This window comes from Lathyrus oleraceus, chromosome 3, assembly GCF_024323335.1.
Source record: "Lathyrus oleraceus cultivar Zhongwan6 chromosome 3, CAAS_Psat_ZW6_1.0, whole genome shotgun sequence".
NCBI classification, from domain to species: domain Eukaryota; kingdom Viridiplantae; phylum Streptophyta; class Magnoliopsida; order Fabales; family Fabaceae; genus Lathyrus; species Lathyrus oleraceus.
This window is the reverse complement of record NC_066581.1, coordinates 134211454-134227748: the sequence shown is the minus strand read 5'-3', so window position 1 is coordinate 134227748 and position 16295 is coordinate 134211454. Positions and strand designations below refer to the sequence as shown.

Sequence of the window (16295 nt, the reverse complement as noted above, 5' to 3'; positions counted from 1 at the left end):
ACCTAAAAAATCTGCATTGAAATAACACATTCAAAAAACAGTTCAGTGAAAAAAAAAGCATAGAGTTGAAGGGTCAAGCCAAATAATATACCAAAATCAAGTTCCAAACTTCTTTCTCTTACGATGAAGCTCTTATGGAAAACTCACATGAGGCTACAAGTGATTAAACTAGTCTTTGCTCTCTTTGTGGTGACACTTCTGTGTCTAGCTGAGAGTAAAAAAGCTAAAATTGTGACTGCTTCATTTGAGTACAATGGTATAAATTGTAGAGCACACAGTGTTTCTTCGACGGATTTCGGCGGTGTTGGAGACGGAGTTACATCGAGCACAAAGGCTTTTCAGTCTGCAATTAGTAATCTGAGTCAGTATGGTTCCGAAGGTGGTTCTCAGCTCTTTGTTCCTGCCGGAAAATGGCTCACTGGTAGTTTTAGTCTTACTAGTCACTTTACTCTCTATTTGGATAAAGATGCTGTTCTTCTTGCTTCTCAGGATATAACTGAGTGGCCTGTGATTGAACCATTACCATCATACGGTAGAGGAAGAGATGCACCAGCAGGAAGATTCACAAGCCTCATATTTGGAACTAACCTCACCGATGTTTTTGTCACAGGCTTGAGAAAGAATCCGGGTTTTATTTCAATATGAAATACTTTGAGGAAAAAGTGCAGGCCGGTGAATGGGATGAAGTTGAGAAGTATTTATCAGGGTTTACCAAAGTGGATGATAATAGATACTCCATGAAAATATTCTTTGAAATCAGGAAGCAGAAATATCTGGAAGCACTTGATAGGCAAGACAAGGCAAAGGTTGTTGAGATATTAGTGGGTGATTTAAAAGTATTCGCCACCTTCAATGAAGAACTATACAAAGAAATAACCCAACTGTTAACTCTAACTAATTTCAGGGAGAATGAGCAGCTGTCCAAGTATGGTGACACCAAAACTGCTCGAGGGATTATGCTGTTAGAGCTAAAAAAGCTCATGGAGGCAAATCCTCTGTTCCGTGATAAGCTTATCTTTCCTGCATTGAAGTCGTCAAGATTGCGGACATTAATCAATCAAAGTTTGAACCGGCAGCACCAGCTTTGCAAAAAAACCCAAGGCCAAACCCAGATATAAAAACTTTATTTATCGATCACTCATGTTCACCTTCCAATGGTCCTCTGGCACCAACACCTGTCAATCTTCCAGTTTCTGCTGTTGCAAAGCCTGCTGCTTATACTTCCCTTGGAGTGGGAGCTCATGGTCCCTTTCCACCTGCCGCAGCAACTACTAATGCTAATGCTTTGGCTGGTTGGCCAATGCCTCAGTTTCGTCATCTGTCCAAGCAGCTGTTGTCACCGCATCAACCATACCTGTCCCAACCAACATCAGTAGCCAGCCATGCTCCCTTGCAAGTAATGAACCTACAGTCTGTAGCAGGAGCAGTCAACAGATAATGCAAGTCATGTAGTTATATCCCATTTGAGTCATAACAATGTCAATTATGCTACACAGAGTCATACCTGCTGTTACAATATCCTGTCAACACATCCTACAATCGTGGTCCTGCAGCAGCCATAACCCTGTCATCATCTTGTAGATTCATGCAAATCATAGCCAAAATAGCAGGCACAAGGATCATTTTGTTAGAAAAAATTTGTTGCTGGAGCTGCTCCACTTCATTGAAGATTTTCTTATAAAAGGAAGAGTTATATTAAAAGACATAGTACCTACTGAGACCTCATCTGATATTGATTTCATAAATGATAGTTTTCTGGATGGCGTAGACACATCATGTTCTAAAGAAGCTACGGATGAGCAGTTGGTAGCGGCGGGTATTATACTAGCATCAATATGTGCTGCAACCGATTATATTGGATTTCTTTATGAGGCATCATATAATATTCTTAGATTGTGCAGATATGGTTCTTTTATGGCGCTAACTATTCTTCACATTTTTGCTAACCTGGGCGGAAAGAAGTATTTTGACTCGTGCAGTTTTGGCTTGACGGTGACTGTCTTGAAATCTCTAGTTATGTTTCTTGAGGGAGGGAGCATATCTGTCACTCCTGCTTCTTGTCTTCCATCAATAAATCAGTTGCGTATTGATTTATGTACTAACAATAAATGCCCTTTCTCGGAAGGTGCCGAGTCCATTGATGTTGTTACATTCTTGCTTTTAGAAAAGATCAAGAAGCATCTATTTCAGCAAGGACAGTTTGATTCTTCAAGTTTCAGATCCCTTTTAGACAATCATAATAATGGACAGTGGTCTAGTCAGGATGTGGTTCCATGTACCAATAGCATAAATTGTGATGCGTCGTGCTGTTTGAAAAAAACCATGTGGTTTGTCGTACTCAACCAGATGTTCATATTGATGTTACCTTATGCCAACTTAGTGATATTCTCTCATTGTTGGAGCTTGTTGCAAGCAAAATGGGCTGGCAATGGACCAACACAAAACTTGTTCCTCAGCTGCTTCATGTACTGGACTCTTGTGTGGTGGAGAATGCTGCGGTTGCTATCATTGCTCTTCTTGGTCAGCTTGGAAGGTTTGGAGTTGATGCTGGTGGATATAAAGACCAAGGAGTTGAAAACAAGAGATCAAATGCATACCCCTTCATGAGATGTACCTCAACATGGCTCCAATCATGACTTGTACTACAACAATGCCGTTTTATGTGTTGTGCTGCACCAACTGAACCTGCAAATCACAGCATTGCCTAGTCCAACCACAACCTACCTTGGTCCAAAATGTCCAAACACTCTTGCATCAATCCAAGACAATAACACTACATGCTTGCATCAAGTCCAAACTACTGAAGACATCACAGCAGGAGCAAATCAAAGCAGTCATGTTGTTCATCATGGTTCATCCTGCATCCAACACCAAGTTCAGGCTATTACAGCAAACTTACAAAATAGCAATAATCAGCAGCAGGGAAGTGTTTGACATGAGTACAGTTCATCATCATGGATAGTATCTTGCATCAAACCAACTCACCATGAAACTACTAAAATTCAAGGAAAAATCACAAACCATCCTTCAGATGTTGAAATCAAACCAAGTCCTCCATTTTCACTGCAGTAAAAAGGTAGTTAATTCACTGCAGTAAAATCACTACAACTCGGTAAGATGGTAAGAATTCACAAGCAACAAAAATGAAACATTTTTCACAGAAGAAGGACAAGGTACATGTTACCTTTTTCAGAGCAAACACCAAAATGGGATAGACAACAGAGCAGCACAAAAAAGAAAGCACTTCCAATTCCATACTCTTTTGATCTCATCCAAACCCTAGCAATGGGAATATAAAAGGAGAGAAATCAGTAAGAGAGAGGGGGCGATTTTGAAGAGCGGCCACTGTTCACAGAAAAACTTGGAGGCGAAAATCTCAACCGAAACCCTAAAGTCCCAAAATCGAATACCTGGATTGGGAGGCCAACTTCTTCACGCCTTTCATCGCCGCCGTGACACTTTGTGAGAATTCTTCCTTTTTCCTTTTATCATTTTCGTGTGTTTGTTGATAGAGACTTTGCTGAAATGCGATTAAGGGGTTTTGGGTGTGAGTGAAATTGAGAGAGACGCGACTGTTGAGTCATGAGAGACGCAGTGTTGAGAGAGACGGAAGCGGCTACGTTGAGAGGGAGAGATTTCTCTGAGCTTGAGGGGGTTCATGAGGTTGAGGACGATGGCGATGAATCATTTTCTTTTTTTTCCTTTTTTTAATTTTTCTTTTATTATTTAATTTAATTTGTTTTTAATACAAAAACTATAAAAAATGTTTATCTTGTTCTTAAATCTTTTTATTTTTTTTAGCCCGGTTCATATTTTTAGTGTAGTATCTCAGTAGCAAATAACCCTGAGTGGTCTGGTGGAGAAGGGCAGTGTGCATATTCTTGAGTGGGGTGGGTTCAACACTCATGTGTGGCATTTTTTGGCATTTTTATTTCTCTTAGTTATATTATTTTTCTTTTAGCATTTTTTATTCTTTTAGTATTTTGTTAATATCTTTTTTATGTCTATTATAATTTCATTTGTTAGTAAATGCATAGTTCAAAAACCATTTTTTCAAACTATAAAAATCATGCTTTTCTCGGTTTAATATCGAGCCCACTTTTTACACCCTTGTAAGTCGATTGCTTTTTAAGCATCGCCATCGACCTCACATAGCTTACTCTTGGGCTTTCTTACAATGAGCCGGTTCCTTCGCACTTACACTCATACATTTTTTAATGCTCATTCATTTCGTTTCTTTGATTATTTGATTTGATCATGTACTTGTTTAAATATCTTATTGTTTGATTGTGGCCTACTTGTATGGTGTATGAGGCATATATTTATATTGTTTTGATTGCCATGACAACCCCCATTCATAACAAATGTATCCCTCCCCCATGAAATGTATAAAATTTACTCTTTCATTCTTTATTCACCTGTTAATACAAGAATTAAAATGAACATTCGATAACCATTTCAAAACAAGATCAAAACCTCGATCCAACGTCGAGTAATCATTTTTCAAAACCTAACAGAACCAGCACGTGTTCATCCACCCTTTTGTAAGTCGATTGCTTTATGCATCGCCATCAACCTTATAAGTCGACTGCTTTATGCATCGCCATCAACCTTGTAAGTCGATTGCTTCATGCATCGCCATCTACCTTTATCCCTAACACTTCTCCTCGCTCCATTCGTCGATTCGTGTTCCGATTAGGTAGCACCCATTAGGTAGAACCCTTTGTATGATAACATAGGTAGGATTCCCATATCCTTTTGCATGCTAACATTAGGTAGATATCCCCATTTGTAAATCCTAACACTTAAGTACACATTGCATGACAACTCTAGGGCAGAGCTTTCCCATTTCTTTTAGACCTTTCCGAGCGTCTCCGATCTTGTGGCATGTAGTCCGTTCTATTGCAAAGAGGTAACTGCCTAAGACTCGATTCAGCGAGCTGCGACACCTACTGCTAGGACGTGAACACATCGCCCACTCTCCTTTGACACAACTGGTGTCCTCCTTTTCTAAGTCCATATTCAGATGGCAACCCCTATGTAGGGGAACTACATCGCCCTGATCCTCGTTCCAGACGAGGTATGTAGGCAGGAGACCGCACGAGGTCTCTCCGGGCACCCTTTTCTTTTTTGCGTGTGTTTTGTTTGGCAGCTATCAGGCTCGAGTTCCCGACTCCCTGTTAGTCTGTGTGTGCCGTTTCTTCTGACGTCTCAGCGTCTCTTCTGGCTTGCTTGATGACTTGTAGGCTCGAGTTCCCGACTCCCTACTAGTTTGCATGTTCTTTCTTTCCCTTTCAGGGGAACTACGTCGCCCTGATTCTCATACCAGATGAGGTACGTAGGCAGGAGATCGTGCGAGATCTCTCCGGGCACCTTTCTTTTTTTCTTTTTGTGTGTGCTTGACAGTTATAGGCTCGAGTTCCCGACTCCCTATTAACTTGTTTGGTTGTTGTGTGCTTGGAAGCTGATGTAAGTCCATCAAGTGGCATTCGGGTTCCAGTGTGGTTTTGTTTGGTTCGGATGCTGATGTAAGTCCAGTGATTGGCAGTCGGGCTCCACGTTTGCCCCTTTTGTGTGTGTTTGGTTCGGATGCTGATGTAAGTCCAGTGATTGGCAGTCGGGCTCCACGTTTGCCCCTTTGTGTGTGTTTGGTTCGGATGCTGATGTAAGTCCAGTGATTGGCAGTCGGGCTCCACGTTTGCCCCTTTTGTGTGTGTTTGGTTCGGATGCTGATGTAAGTCCAGTGATTGGCAGTCAGGCTCCACATTTGCCTTTGCCTGTGTTTGTTTGTGTGCGTGTAGCCGAACTACGGCAACTCTGATTCTCATGTTCAGATGAGATACGTAGGCACAAGATGCGATATCTTGCCGATTTTGACTAACAACTAACAACTAATCCTTGTTTGCCTTCACCCTCGTTGCGATCCTTTCTCTCGCCCTCGTTGCGATCGAGACTTTCCCTTTCTCTTGCCCTAGTTGCAATCGAGACCTTTGTTCCCGTAGTTAGCTGAACTACGTTTTGCTCTGATTCTCATTCCCGATGAGATACGTAGGCATAAGACGCGACGTCTTAGCGAGCACACATCTCTTTAACCCATAGGTACCCGAGCTACGAAGACTCTGATTCTCATATTCATATGAGATACGTATGCAATGGATGCGACATCCGTGCGAGTCATTTTTCTTTGACCCTTGCTTTTAGTAAATAGTACATTAGGTAAACACACACCCTTTTAGACAAGAAACAACAAGAGTGGATCCCGTAGAGTACTACGGATGCGTAGGGGTGCTAATACCTTCCCTTCGCATAATCGACTCCCGAACCCAAGATTTGGTTGCGAGACCTTGTCTTTTACTTTTCCTTTCTCCAGGTTTACTTCGAGCGTTTCCTTTCCCTCCTTTGGGATAAATAACGCACGGTGGCGACTCTTCTGTCATTTCTTTCTCGCCGGTTGTTTTTTTCGCACCTCCGTATTTTTCGGGCTGCGACAGCTGGCGACTCTGCTGGGGACCTGGTTTCCCTAAGCGAGTCCCTCCTAGCTTTTGTAGGTTTCTTGTTTGTTGGGTGTTTATTCTTTTGTACAGTTATTTATTTTCCGCATTTACCTGCTTTATCTTATTGCATTCATGTAGATATGTTTGTTGTATCTGTGGGTTCCGTGGGTTGTTTATTTGTTGAGGGGGGATGTTCTATGAGAGATAAGCCCACTACCCAGGCTTGAGCATACACATAAGTGTTAGAGTGGATAGTCATGAGGCTTGCGTGGCATGTTGCTACGTTAAGTCGTTCATGAGACCCACATTCCAGACGAGGTTTCTGTTGGATATATTTTGTCCTATGGGTGTTCCATAATGACAGATATTCCTTTAGAAATCGTCGACTCTGGTGACCATTTCCCGAGAACTCAGTCGAGGCCTCTCCTCCGAGACGTGATTATGTTAGCTCTGGTGGGCGCATTCTCGCTGCTCAATCCGAGGACCCCGAGACTGGGAACTTGCTTTAGGTTGTCCTGTTGAGAGGAGTCAGTGGAGGTCTTTTATTCCGAAATAATGCCAAACCTTCAGTGGTAAACGTATTATTCTCGACTGAAGGGCTGAAGCTGACAAACTTCTGTTCTTAGAACCTACCTGTGAGGGGAGGGTTTGATCTCTACAGATACGGTTTCTGCCAGTGGTGCTGTGATGGTGACTTTGGCTCAGCCAAATTTATGGACGTTTATTTCTGGGACGCCGGAGTTCTGTCCGTGGTTTATCAGCGGGTTCCGTTTATTTCGGATCCCTGGGCTGAATCTGTGGGTGCTCACTCAGATGGTGACTCAGTTCTCCAGACATGGGTTCAGATGCCAGTTGATCAGATTGACTTTGGGTTTCAGATGGTTGTGATCAGAGTTCAAGCCGAAGCTTCGGATCCTGTGTGCCAAGATGCACAGCCTGCTAGTCTTGGCTCCATCATTTGCATCATAGCATGTTTATTTTCCAAAAAATAATAATGCATGAAAAAATTTAACTCGCATGTGCATATCCTTTTCAGGATCATTCATGATAAAATAGCATCCGCATCATATGCATATCATGCACATATCATCCTTGCATTGCAGACATGCTTGGGAGAGACTTCTCACTCTGGGTTTTGACTGAGACTGGATTGTTGATCATCGTCCGCACCGCAACCAGATTGAATCATCAGAGGAGTATGGATCAAGTCCAAGCTGAGTTGGCTGAGATGAGGGCAAACATGGCCCAGTTCATGATCGTGATGCAAGGAGTTGTTCAGGGGCAAGATGAGCTGCGTGCCTTAGCCCAAAGACAGGACATGGCTCAGTTCATGAGCATGATGCAAGGGGTTGTTCAGGGGCAAGAGGAGTTGCGTGCCTTAGCCCAGAGCCAGGAAGCTGTGACTCTGCCGCCTAGTCGTGCTTCACCAGAGGGGGTCTTTGTCAATGATCAAATTACTGCTGTCACTATTCCCGTCAACAACTATGCCGTGGGTGAAGATTTAAGGGGTATTATAATCAGTGGACAACCCCTTGCTACAGAGACTGTTAATGTCAGAGCAACTCTTGCTCCGGTTCGCCATCCTGGCTCTTCAAATCCTTCAAGTTCTAAAAAGCCATCCTCTGGGGCACCCAGAAGGGGAGAAGGTGAAACAAACGTTGTGCACCGTCGGAGGAGTGTGAACAAAGGACAGTATCGGCAAGTTGCTGCTGTGACTATTCCAGCCACTCAAACTCAACAACAACAGAGAAGACCAACTCAGCAGTACCAACATCAACAACATCGTCCTCAGCAGCAGGCTTACCGGCCTCCCAATGGTAATCAAGCCAGTACGAGTAATGAGAGGAAGAAGATCATTTTTGATCCGATCCCTATGTCCTATACAGAGCTGTATCCCTCATTGATAGAGCGGAACTTGATTACTCCCAGAGACCCGCCGACTATCCCCGTCAACCCTCGGTGGTGGTATAGGCCTGAACAGCATTGTGTGTATCATTCGGGTGCTCCTGGTCATGATGTGGATAGTTGTTTCCAGCTGAAGATGAAGGTTCAGGACCTTGTCAGATCAGGGATTCTGAGCTTCGAGGACTTAGGTCCCAGTGTTAATCAAGCTTGAAGACAACAAGCCCCGGGCCGGCGGTGGCTTTTCTTCTAAGATCTTCAACAAAGAGGGTTGTTCAAAAGCAGAAGCTGTTGATGCAAAGGATTCTGACATTTGTCATCCCTGGTGGGATCTATCGCAATTGGGTCACTGTGGGCGTTCCTACAGTCGTTCATAAGTCAGAGTAATAATCACTTTGTTTAAAAACCCTTCTCCCATGCCAAAAGGAGAAGTGATGACATTGTTGGCAACATTTTGTGCAATGATATTTTCATTCAAATAAATGCATGTTAAACATTTGTTTTTTCCAATTGTTTTCCTTTTTCACTTTTTACATGAAATTGGTGATCACAAAAAACCCTAAAAACAGGAATAAAAACAATCTTTTCATCTGCATAACGATTGTCTTGTTTGATTTCCAAAAAGCTTTTCATATCAAAATCATTATGCAGGTTGTTTCTTAAACCCATTAAACATAATGATCGGACGTCATCTCCCAATTTTGAATTCCCTGTATTTGAAGCGGACGAAGATGATGTTGAAGGGATTCCTGACGAGATTTCCCGACTTCTTGAGCAAGAAAAGAAGATCACACTCAGCTGCATCTCGAGAATCAGCAGAACAGCCAACCGGGGCATTAAAAAAAAAGAGAAAAAAGAAAGAGGAGGGTGCAAAATCAAAAGAAACCCAAATCAAAAGAAAGAAAAAGAAAGAAAGAAACAAAAGAAAAAAAATAGCACCCTCAAAGTCCCAAGTTGACTGATGCTGAATGGATTCAGAGTCACTACGACCAGGTGAATCCAATCGAAAGGAAGAGATCAACTGCCATGTGTCATGGTCAGTCATATCAGCGGAGAGTGAAGAAAGCATTCGACAAGAAGGTCAAGCCTCGTGTGTTCCGAGAAGGTGACCTTGTGCTCAAGAAGGTCTTGTCTTTCGTGCCCGATTCCAGGGGCAAGTGAACCCCCAAGCTATGAATGTCCATATGTTATCAAGAGAGCCTTTTCAAGCAATGTTTTGACACTTCCAACAATGGATGGAGAAGTTCACTCGTCCTGTGAATTCCGATGCAGTCAAGAAATACTTCGCCTAAAAGAAAAAAAGCAGAATAGCTCGCTAAGTCGAACACCCCAAAGGGAGACTTAGGCAAAAAGGAGCGTCTCGGTGGATTGAAAACCCGAAAGGGCGATCCAGGCAAAAGTTAGAGACATTGAAAAAAGAATTTGCATCCCGCTAGATTGATCACCTCATACTGGGGCAATCTAGGCAAAAAAATTAGGGATTTGGCAAGTAACTGCATCTCGACAAGACTGTGCTCTATATCTGCCATCCGTCAGGAATTCTCGATTCGTCGTCGACTGAAGCTTTGAATACATCGAAAATTCAGAATGGTAGAGGAAAGGTCATTATGTTCAATGTAGCCCTCTCCAATATATATCACCGATTTCAAACTTGTACAGATCTATGGAGTCTCGCCCTTTGCAGACTACCATTCCATCACATCAATTTGAGCTTTTATCCAATTATTTGCACTCTTATTTGTTTCAACTCAACAAACATTTTGCATGTTTTAATTGATAAAGTATCATTGTTTTCAAAATAAATAAATTTTTCAAAATTGTTCTCGAACTAAGTGAATATTCACAATGATGGAAGGATACTTAGGAGACCCACAGTGCTCTCCCAAGGGCGGTATGATTACCAATAGGTAAGACAATTGTTCGTGTCTCGAGCATGACTGTATCTTTTCCCTGTAGAACCTCTCATGGTTTCTCCTCAGCGAGCCTGAAGGTTACTGCCTTCCCAGTAGGGTTTGTGTCGATGGTTTTCCCTCAGTGAGATCCCCAAGCGGATCGGGTTTGGAGAAAATCATCCCCAGTAGAGATAAGAATGGGTTGCCTCCCTTAGCAGGGTAATCTCCAAGCAGTTTGGGTTCGATGGAGTGCATCCCCAGCAAGGTTTGTCTTTCCCCAACAGGGTGGAAGTTGACGTGCTTATAAGATCCTCAGCACAGTTCCTGGAGTTCCCCGGTGTTGTCTCTGGAGGAGACGTGTGTTTATGCATTCATCATTTAGATAAGCATAGCATATTGCATCACTAGTGCATAACATTTCCATGATCATGGGGCATTGTGTAAAAGAAAAAACTCATGCATCAACATTGCAAACATATCCATTAGCCCTAGGCCGTGGTGACCAGCCGAGTTTGGGTTGTTGGGAAGAGTTTAGCATCGCGCCATTGGATCGGCTTCAGAATTGGGTTCATCAGCATGGTTGAGAAGTTGGTGTTTTCCCAACAAGTGACTCCTTAGTTAAGTGGGTATCCCCAGCAGTGTTACTCCCCGAAGTTGGCATCATTTTGCAAGCTTGGTTCAATTCCCCTAGCATATGTGGGCGTGTCTGATCTCTCCATATAGAGTCGACCCCTTAGGCAGAAAATGTCCACCATTCCTTCTGCGCTCCCCACCGAGATACATCCTCGTGGATGACGGTTGCTTCCGTTCCCTCCATAATGGGATGGGTTTTCCCTATTGAGTTCTTTCCTCATTAGGATGAGTCTTGATTCAGTTTGCCTTCTTGGATCGATCCTAAATTGGCTTCTTGTTCGCTGTCTCTTGTGCTTCCCTGGGGCATAAATGAATAGTCGCTCACTAACCGGCACTCATTCATCTCATCCTCAGCGGAATTTTTTTTGGGCCTCTACCTACAAACCGGTAGTTGTAAGTCCTATTTCTGTGGTTTTATACCTACCAACTGGTAGTTGTAAAATCCCATTTTCAACCCCTAGCAGAGGTAACCATTGTGGTTCATTCTGATTGTTGGCGGATTTCGCGGTCTTCTACCCACTACCCGATAGTTGTAAATCCTTTTTTCTCACTCTGTCTCACAGTAGATTCGTTTGGTGGGCCTCTACCTACAAACCGGTAGTTGTAAGTCCTATCTTTGTGGTTTTCTACCTACAAGCTGGTAGTTGTAAAATCCCACTTTCACCCCCTAGCAGAGGTAACCTTTGTGGTTCATGCTGTTTGTGGGCTTCTACCTACAAACCGGTAGTTGTAAGTCCTATTTCTGTGGTTTACTACCTACTAACTGGTAGTTGTAAAATCCCATTTTCAACCCCTAGCAGAGGTAACCATTGTGGTTCATTCTGATTGTTGGCGGATTTCGCGGTCTTCTACCCACTACCCGGTAGTTGTAAATCCTTTTTTCTCACTCTGTCTCACAGTAGATTCGTTTGGTGGCTTCTACCTACAAATCGGTAGTTGTAAGTCCTATCTTTGTGGTTTTCTACCTATTAACTGGTAGCTGTAAAATCCCACTTTCATCCCCTTGGTGGAGTTAACCCTGTGTGCTCATCCTATCGATGACTGGTTACTTTTCCGTGGTTTTCTGCCTACTAACCGGTAGATGTAATCCCCTCTTTGTGGTATTGATAGTCTTGTCCCCTTTGGATACTTGCCCTGATCAAGCAGTATGGTCCCCAGTGGGTCTTCCCCTTTCTTTTGGGTATTTGCTCATAGTTAGCAACTTTATCCTCTTTTGATTGGTCATCTTTTGCATGACTAGTCCTGGTACCCTGATGCTTTTCTTTTCGGTCGATTAGTCATTTAACAACCTGCAACCCGGTTATGGATAATCTTCCATGCGAGTGTATTATCTACATTTTGACGGTTACAGATAATATATCTCATGCACTCTTTGGTCAATCTTTCGATTGTTATCCCCAGTTTGGGTCTTTGGCATGCGTGCCGGCTCATTTATCACTGTTTTGTTATCTTCGCCAATGCTGATAGACATGAAGTTTTCCCGGTATCCAGACCGAAGTGGCTTCCAGGCCAGTTCCCGGTATCCAGACCGAAGTGGCATTCAAGCCAGTTTTCCCGGTATCCAGACCGAAGTGGCGTTCAGGCCAGAGTTTTCCCGGTATCCAGACCGAAGTGGCATTCAGGCCAGTTTTCCCGGTATCCAGACCGAAGTGGCATTCAGGCCAGTTTCCGATTTCCAGATCGAAGAAGTTCTCAACAATCAGGACGAAGAACTTGTGGTGTTCAGACCAGTTCCCGGTATCCAGACCGAAGTGGTATTCAGGCCAGTTTTCCCGGTATCCAGACCGAAGTGGTATTCAGGCCAGTTTTCCCGGTATCCAGACCGAAGTGGCATTCAGGCCAGTTTTCCCGGTATCCAGACCGAAGTGGCATTCAGGCCAGTTTTCCCGGTATCCAGACCGAAGTGGCGTTCAGGCCAGAGTTTTCCCGGTATCCAGACCGAAGTGGCATTCCAGGCCAGTTCCCGGTATCCAGACCGAAGTGGCATTCAGGCCAGTTTTCCCGGTATCCAGACCGAAGTGGCGTTCAGGCCAGAGTTTTCCCGGTATCCAGACCGAAGTGGCATTCAGGCCAGTTTTCCCGGTATCCAGACCGAAGTGGCATTCAGGCCAGTTTCCGATTTCCAGATCGAAGAAGTTCTCAACCATCAGGACGAAGAACTTGTGGTGTTCAGACCAGTTTTCCCGGTATCCAGACCGAAGTGGCATTCCAGGCCAGTTCCCGGTATCCAGACCGAAGTGGCATTCAGGCCAGTTTTCCCGGTATCCAGACCGAAGTGGCGTCCAGGCCAGTTCCCGGTATCCAGACCGAAGTGGCATTCAAGCCAGTTTCCGATTTCCAGATCGAAGTGGTGTTCAGACCAGATTTCCGGTGATCAGACCAACATTGATACTCTCATATTCCGATGCTTAGTGCGGCGTTCAGGCCATGGGTATTCCTGTGTTACCATTTATTTTGGTATCCAGGTCAACTTTCTGCTTCGGTACTCAGGCCGATTTTCACCGTACCTGACGGACTCTTCTTTCGAGATTGCTTCTTTGCCGATTCTGACAGACATTGTTAACTATTTCATGGGGATTCAGGATCAAAATCCGGGTCTTCTTAGTATTTAATCATCTCCCACTATGATCATATGAAGAACGTCCTGCTTCATTTTCTCTAGTTGAAGACGCTTAAATAGGGGCAGCTGTCATACCCCGATTTTGATCCTGAATTTTTTTGTTCGTTTGGCATGCTTGACCTAACTTTGCTTTGTTTTTATATGAGGATTGGTTTTGATTCAAAGTCATGGTGTTGTGATTGTGGATACCTCTATGGTCTGGGTCATCTGAACAACCAAGTTTCTTGTGTTTCTAACCACTTGCCAGTCATGTTATTGGTTCATGGATGTTATAACCTTATGGTCTTATTTCATGGTTTTGTTCATACATATTATCAGTCAAGTTATTTTCTTCTCAAGAGTCAAACATTCAAGCCAATTGTGAAAACAATCTCCAATCATTTTTTTCAAACCATTCCAATCCATTTCATCCATTTTAAACCATTACATGTGATTCCATATAAGAAAATACAAAATTTGGCATTTTTGACCAACTGTTGACTTTGGTCAACAGTTGACTTTTTGGTCAAATTTGACCAAAGTCAACCCTCACTTGCTCTTGCCCACCCAACTTGGCCTGGCCTTTTTCTTCAATGTGTCATCCAACCCTCATGTTTATTTATGTTCGTTCTTGGTAGCTTCCATCACAAGTAACACATGTGGTGCACCTTGACTTTGTAGCTTTTGAACCATTAACCATTCGCCATTGGCCTGCCCCTAACCATGGACCAAGGAGCCCCTAACAGTTCAACCATTATCCTTTGCTCATGCCCTTTGGATGCAACAAAAACCTTATACATGTGCAACAAATCCATGGATGTAGATGGTCTAGCCAATGCTGCTGCCACAATCATGTCACATCCTGCTTTGCAACAGCACCATACCATCGTCATCACGCTAGCCTGCTACAACACATCTGCTGCCACAAACTGATCGGGAAATGGCCGTGGATTAGCAAGGTTGCATATCATTCATATCAGTCTGCAAAAATACAAATAAGCCCAAGTTAACTGGCAGTCATGTTCATTGTTTGGTACCACATTAAGATACCAAAACCTGTTGCAGCAAACCAAAGCCATGCTAGCATCTATTCAGCCCAACCTAAAAAATCTGCATTGAAATAACACATTCAAAAAACAGTTCAGTGAAAAAAAAAGCATAGAGTTGAAGGGTCAAGCCAAATAATATACCAAAATCAAGTTCCAAACTTCTTTCTCTTACGATGAAGCTCTTATGGAAAACTCACATGAGGCTACAAGTGATTAAACTAGTCTTTGCTCTCTTTGTGGTGACACTTCTGTGTCTAGCTGAGAGTAAAAAAGCTAAAATTGTGACTGCTTCATTTGAGTACAATGGTATAAATTGTAGAGCACACAGTGTTTCTTCGACGGATTTCGGCGGTGTTGGAGACGGAGTTACATCGAGCACAAAGGCTTTTCAGTCTGCAATTAGTAATCTGAGTCAGTATGGTTCCGAAGGTGGTTCTCAGCTCTTTGTTCCTGCCGGAAAATGGCTCACTGGTAGTTTTAGTCTTACTAGTCACTTTACTCTCTATTTGGATAAAGATGCTGTTCTTCTTGCTTCTCAGGATATAACTGAGTGGCCTGTGATTGAACCATTACCATCATACGGTAGAGGAAGAGATGCACCAGCAGGAAGATTCACAAGCCTCATATTTGGAACTAACCTCACCGATGTTTTTGTCACAGGCTTGAGAAAGAATCCGGGTTTTATTTCAATATGAAATACTTTGAGGAAAAAGTGCAGGCCGGTGAATGGGATGAAGTTGAGAAGTATTTATCAGGGTTTACCAAAGTGGATGATAATAGATACTCCATGAAAATATTCTTTGAAATCAGGAAGCAGAAATATCTGGAAGCACTTGATAGGCAAGACAAGGCAAAGGTTGTTGAGATATTAGTGGGTGATTTAAAAGTATTCGCCACCTTCAATGAAGAACTATACAAAGAAATAACCCAACTGTTAACTCTAACTAATTTCAGGGAGAATGAGCAGCTGTCCAAGTATGGTGACACCAAAACTGCTCGAGGGATTATGCTGTTAGAGCTAAAAAAGCTCATGGAGGCAAATCCTCTGTTCCGTGATAAGCTTATCTTTCCTGCATTGAAGTCGTCAAGATTGCGGACATTAATCAATCAAAGTTTGAACCGGCAGCACCAGCTTTGCAAAAAAACCCAAGGCCAAACCCAGATATAAAAACTTTATTTATCGATCACTCATGTTCACCTTCCAATGGTCCTCTGGCACCAACACCTGTCAATCTTCCAGTTTCTGCTGTTGCAAAGCCTGCTGCTTATACTTCCCTTGGAGTGGGAGCTCATGGTCCCTTTCCACCTGCCGCAGCAACTACTAATGCTAATGCTTTGGCTGGTTGGCCAATGCCTCAGTTTCGTCATCTGTCCAAGCAGCTGTTGTCACCGCATCAACCATACCTGTCCCAACCAACATCAGTAGCCAGCCATGCTCCCTTGCAAGTAATGAACCTACAGTCTGTAGCAGGAGCAGTCAACAGATAATGCAAGTCATGTAGTTATATCCCATTTGAGTCATAACAATGTCAATTATGCTACACAGAGTCATACCTGCTGTTACAATATCCTGTCAACACATCCTACAATCGTGGTCCTGCAGCAGCCATAACCCTGTCATCATCTTGTAGATTCATGCAAATCATAGCCAAAATAGCAGGCACAAGGATCATTTTGTTAGAAAAAATTTGTTGCTGGAGCTGCTCCACTTCATTGAAGATTTTCT

The 16295-nt window shown here is 43.2% G+C and overlaps 4 protein-coding genes across 4 annotated transcripts; all 4 read left to right on the top strand.

Annotated features, from left to right (window-relative positions):
* Nucleotides 1-91: 91 nt before the first annotated feature.
* On the top strand, nucleotides 92-609 carry LOC127130046 (probable polygalacturonase; the record flags this gene model as incomplete). The annotated part of the gene is made up of 1 exon (XM_051059124.1): nucleotides 92-609. A coding segment is annotated over exon 1 (486 nt), but the record flags the coding sequence as incomplete, so codon positions are not given.
* Nucleotide 610: 1 nt separating this feature from the next.
* LOC127128988 (protein TPR1-like) lies at nucleotides 611-1356 on the top strand. Its single transcript, XM_051058327.1, has one exon. The coding sequence runs from the start codon at nucleotides 642-644 to the stop codon at nucleotides 1116-1118; it is 477 nt and encodes a 158-aa protein (XP_050914284.1). The 5' UTR covers nucleotides 611-641; the 3' UTR covers nucleotides 1119-1356.
* Nucleotides 1357-14710: 13354 nt separating this feature from the next.
* On the top strand, nucleotides 14711-15228 carry LOC127130045 (probable polygalacturonase; the record flags this gene model as incomplete). The annotated part of the gene is made up of 1 exon (XM_051059123.1): nucleotides 14711-15228. A coding segment is annotated over exon 1 (486 nt), but the record flags the coding sequence as incomplete, so codon positions are not given.
* Nucleotide 15229: 1 nt separating this feature from the next.
* On the top strand, nucleotides 15230-15975 carry LOC127128986 (protein TPR1-like). The gene has a single exon (XM_051058326.1). The coding sequence runs from the start codon at nucleotides 15261-15263 to the stop codon at nucleotides 15735-15737; it is 477 nt and encodes a 158-aa protein (XP_050914283.1). The 5' UTR covers nucleotides 15230-15260; the 3' UTR covers nucleotides 15738-15975.
* Nucleotides 15976-16295: the final 320 nt, after the last annotated feature.

Excerpts from the sequence above, each read along its gene's own strand:
- LOC127128988 (XM_051058327.1), top strand. The coding sequence starts at position 642 with ATGAAATACTTTGAGGAAAAAGTGCAGGCCGGTGAATGGGATGAAGTT.
- LOC127128986 (XM_051058326.1), top strand. The coding sequence starts at position 15,261 with ATGAAATACTTTGAGGAAAAAGTGCAGGCCGGTGAATGGGATGAAGTT.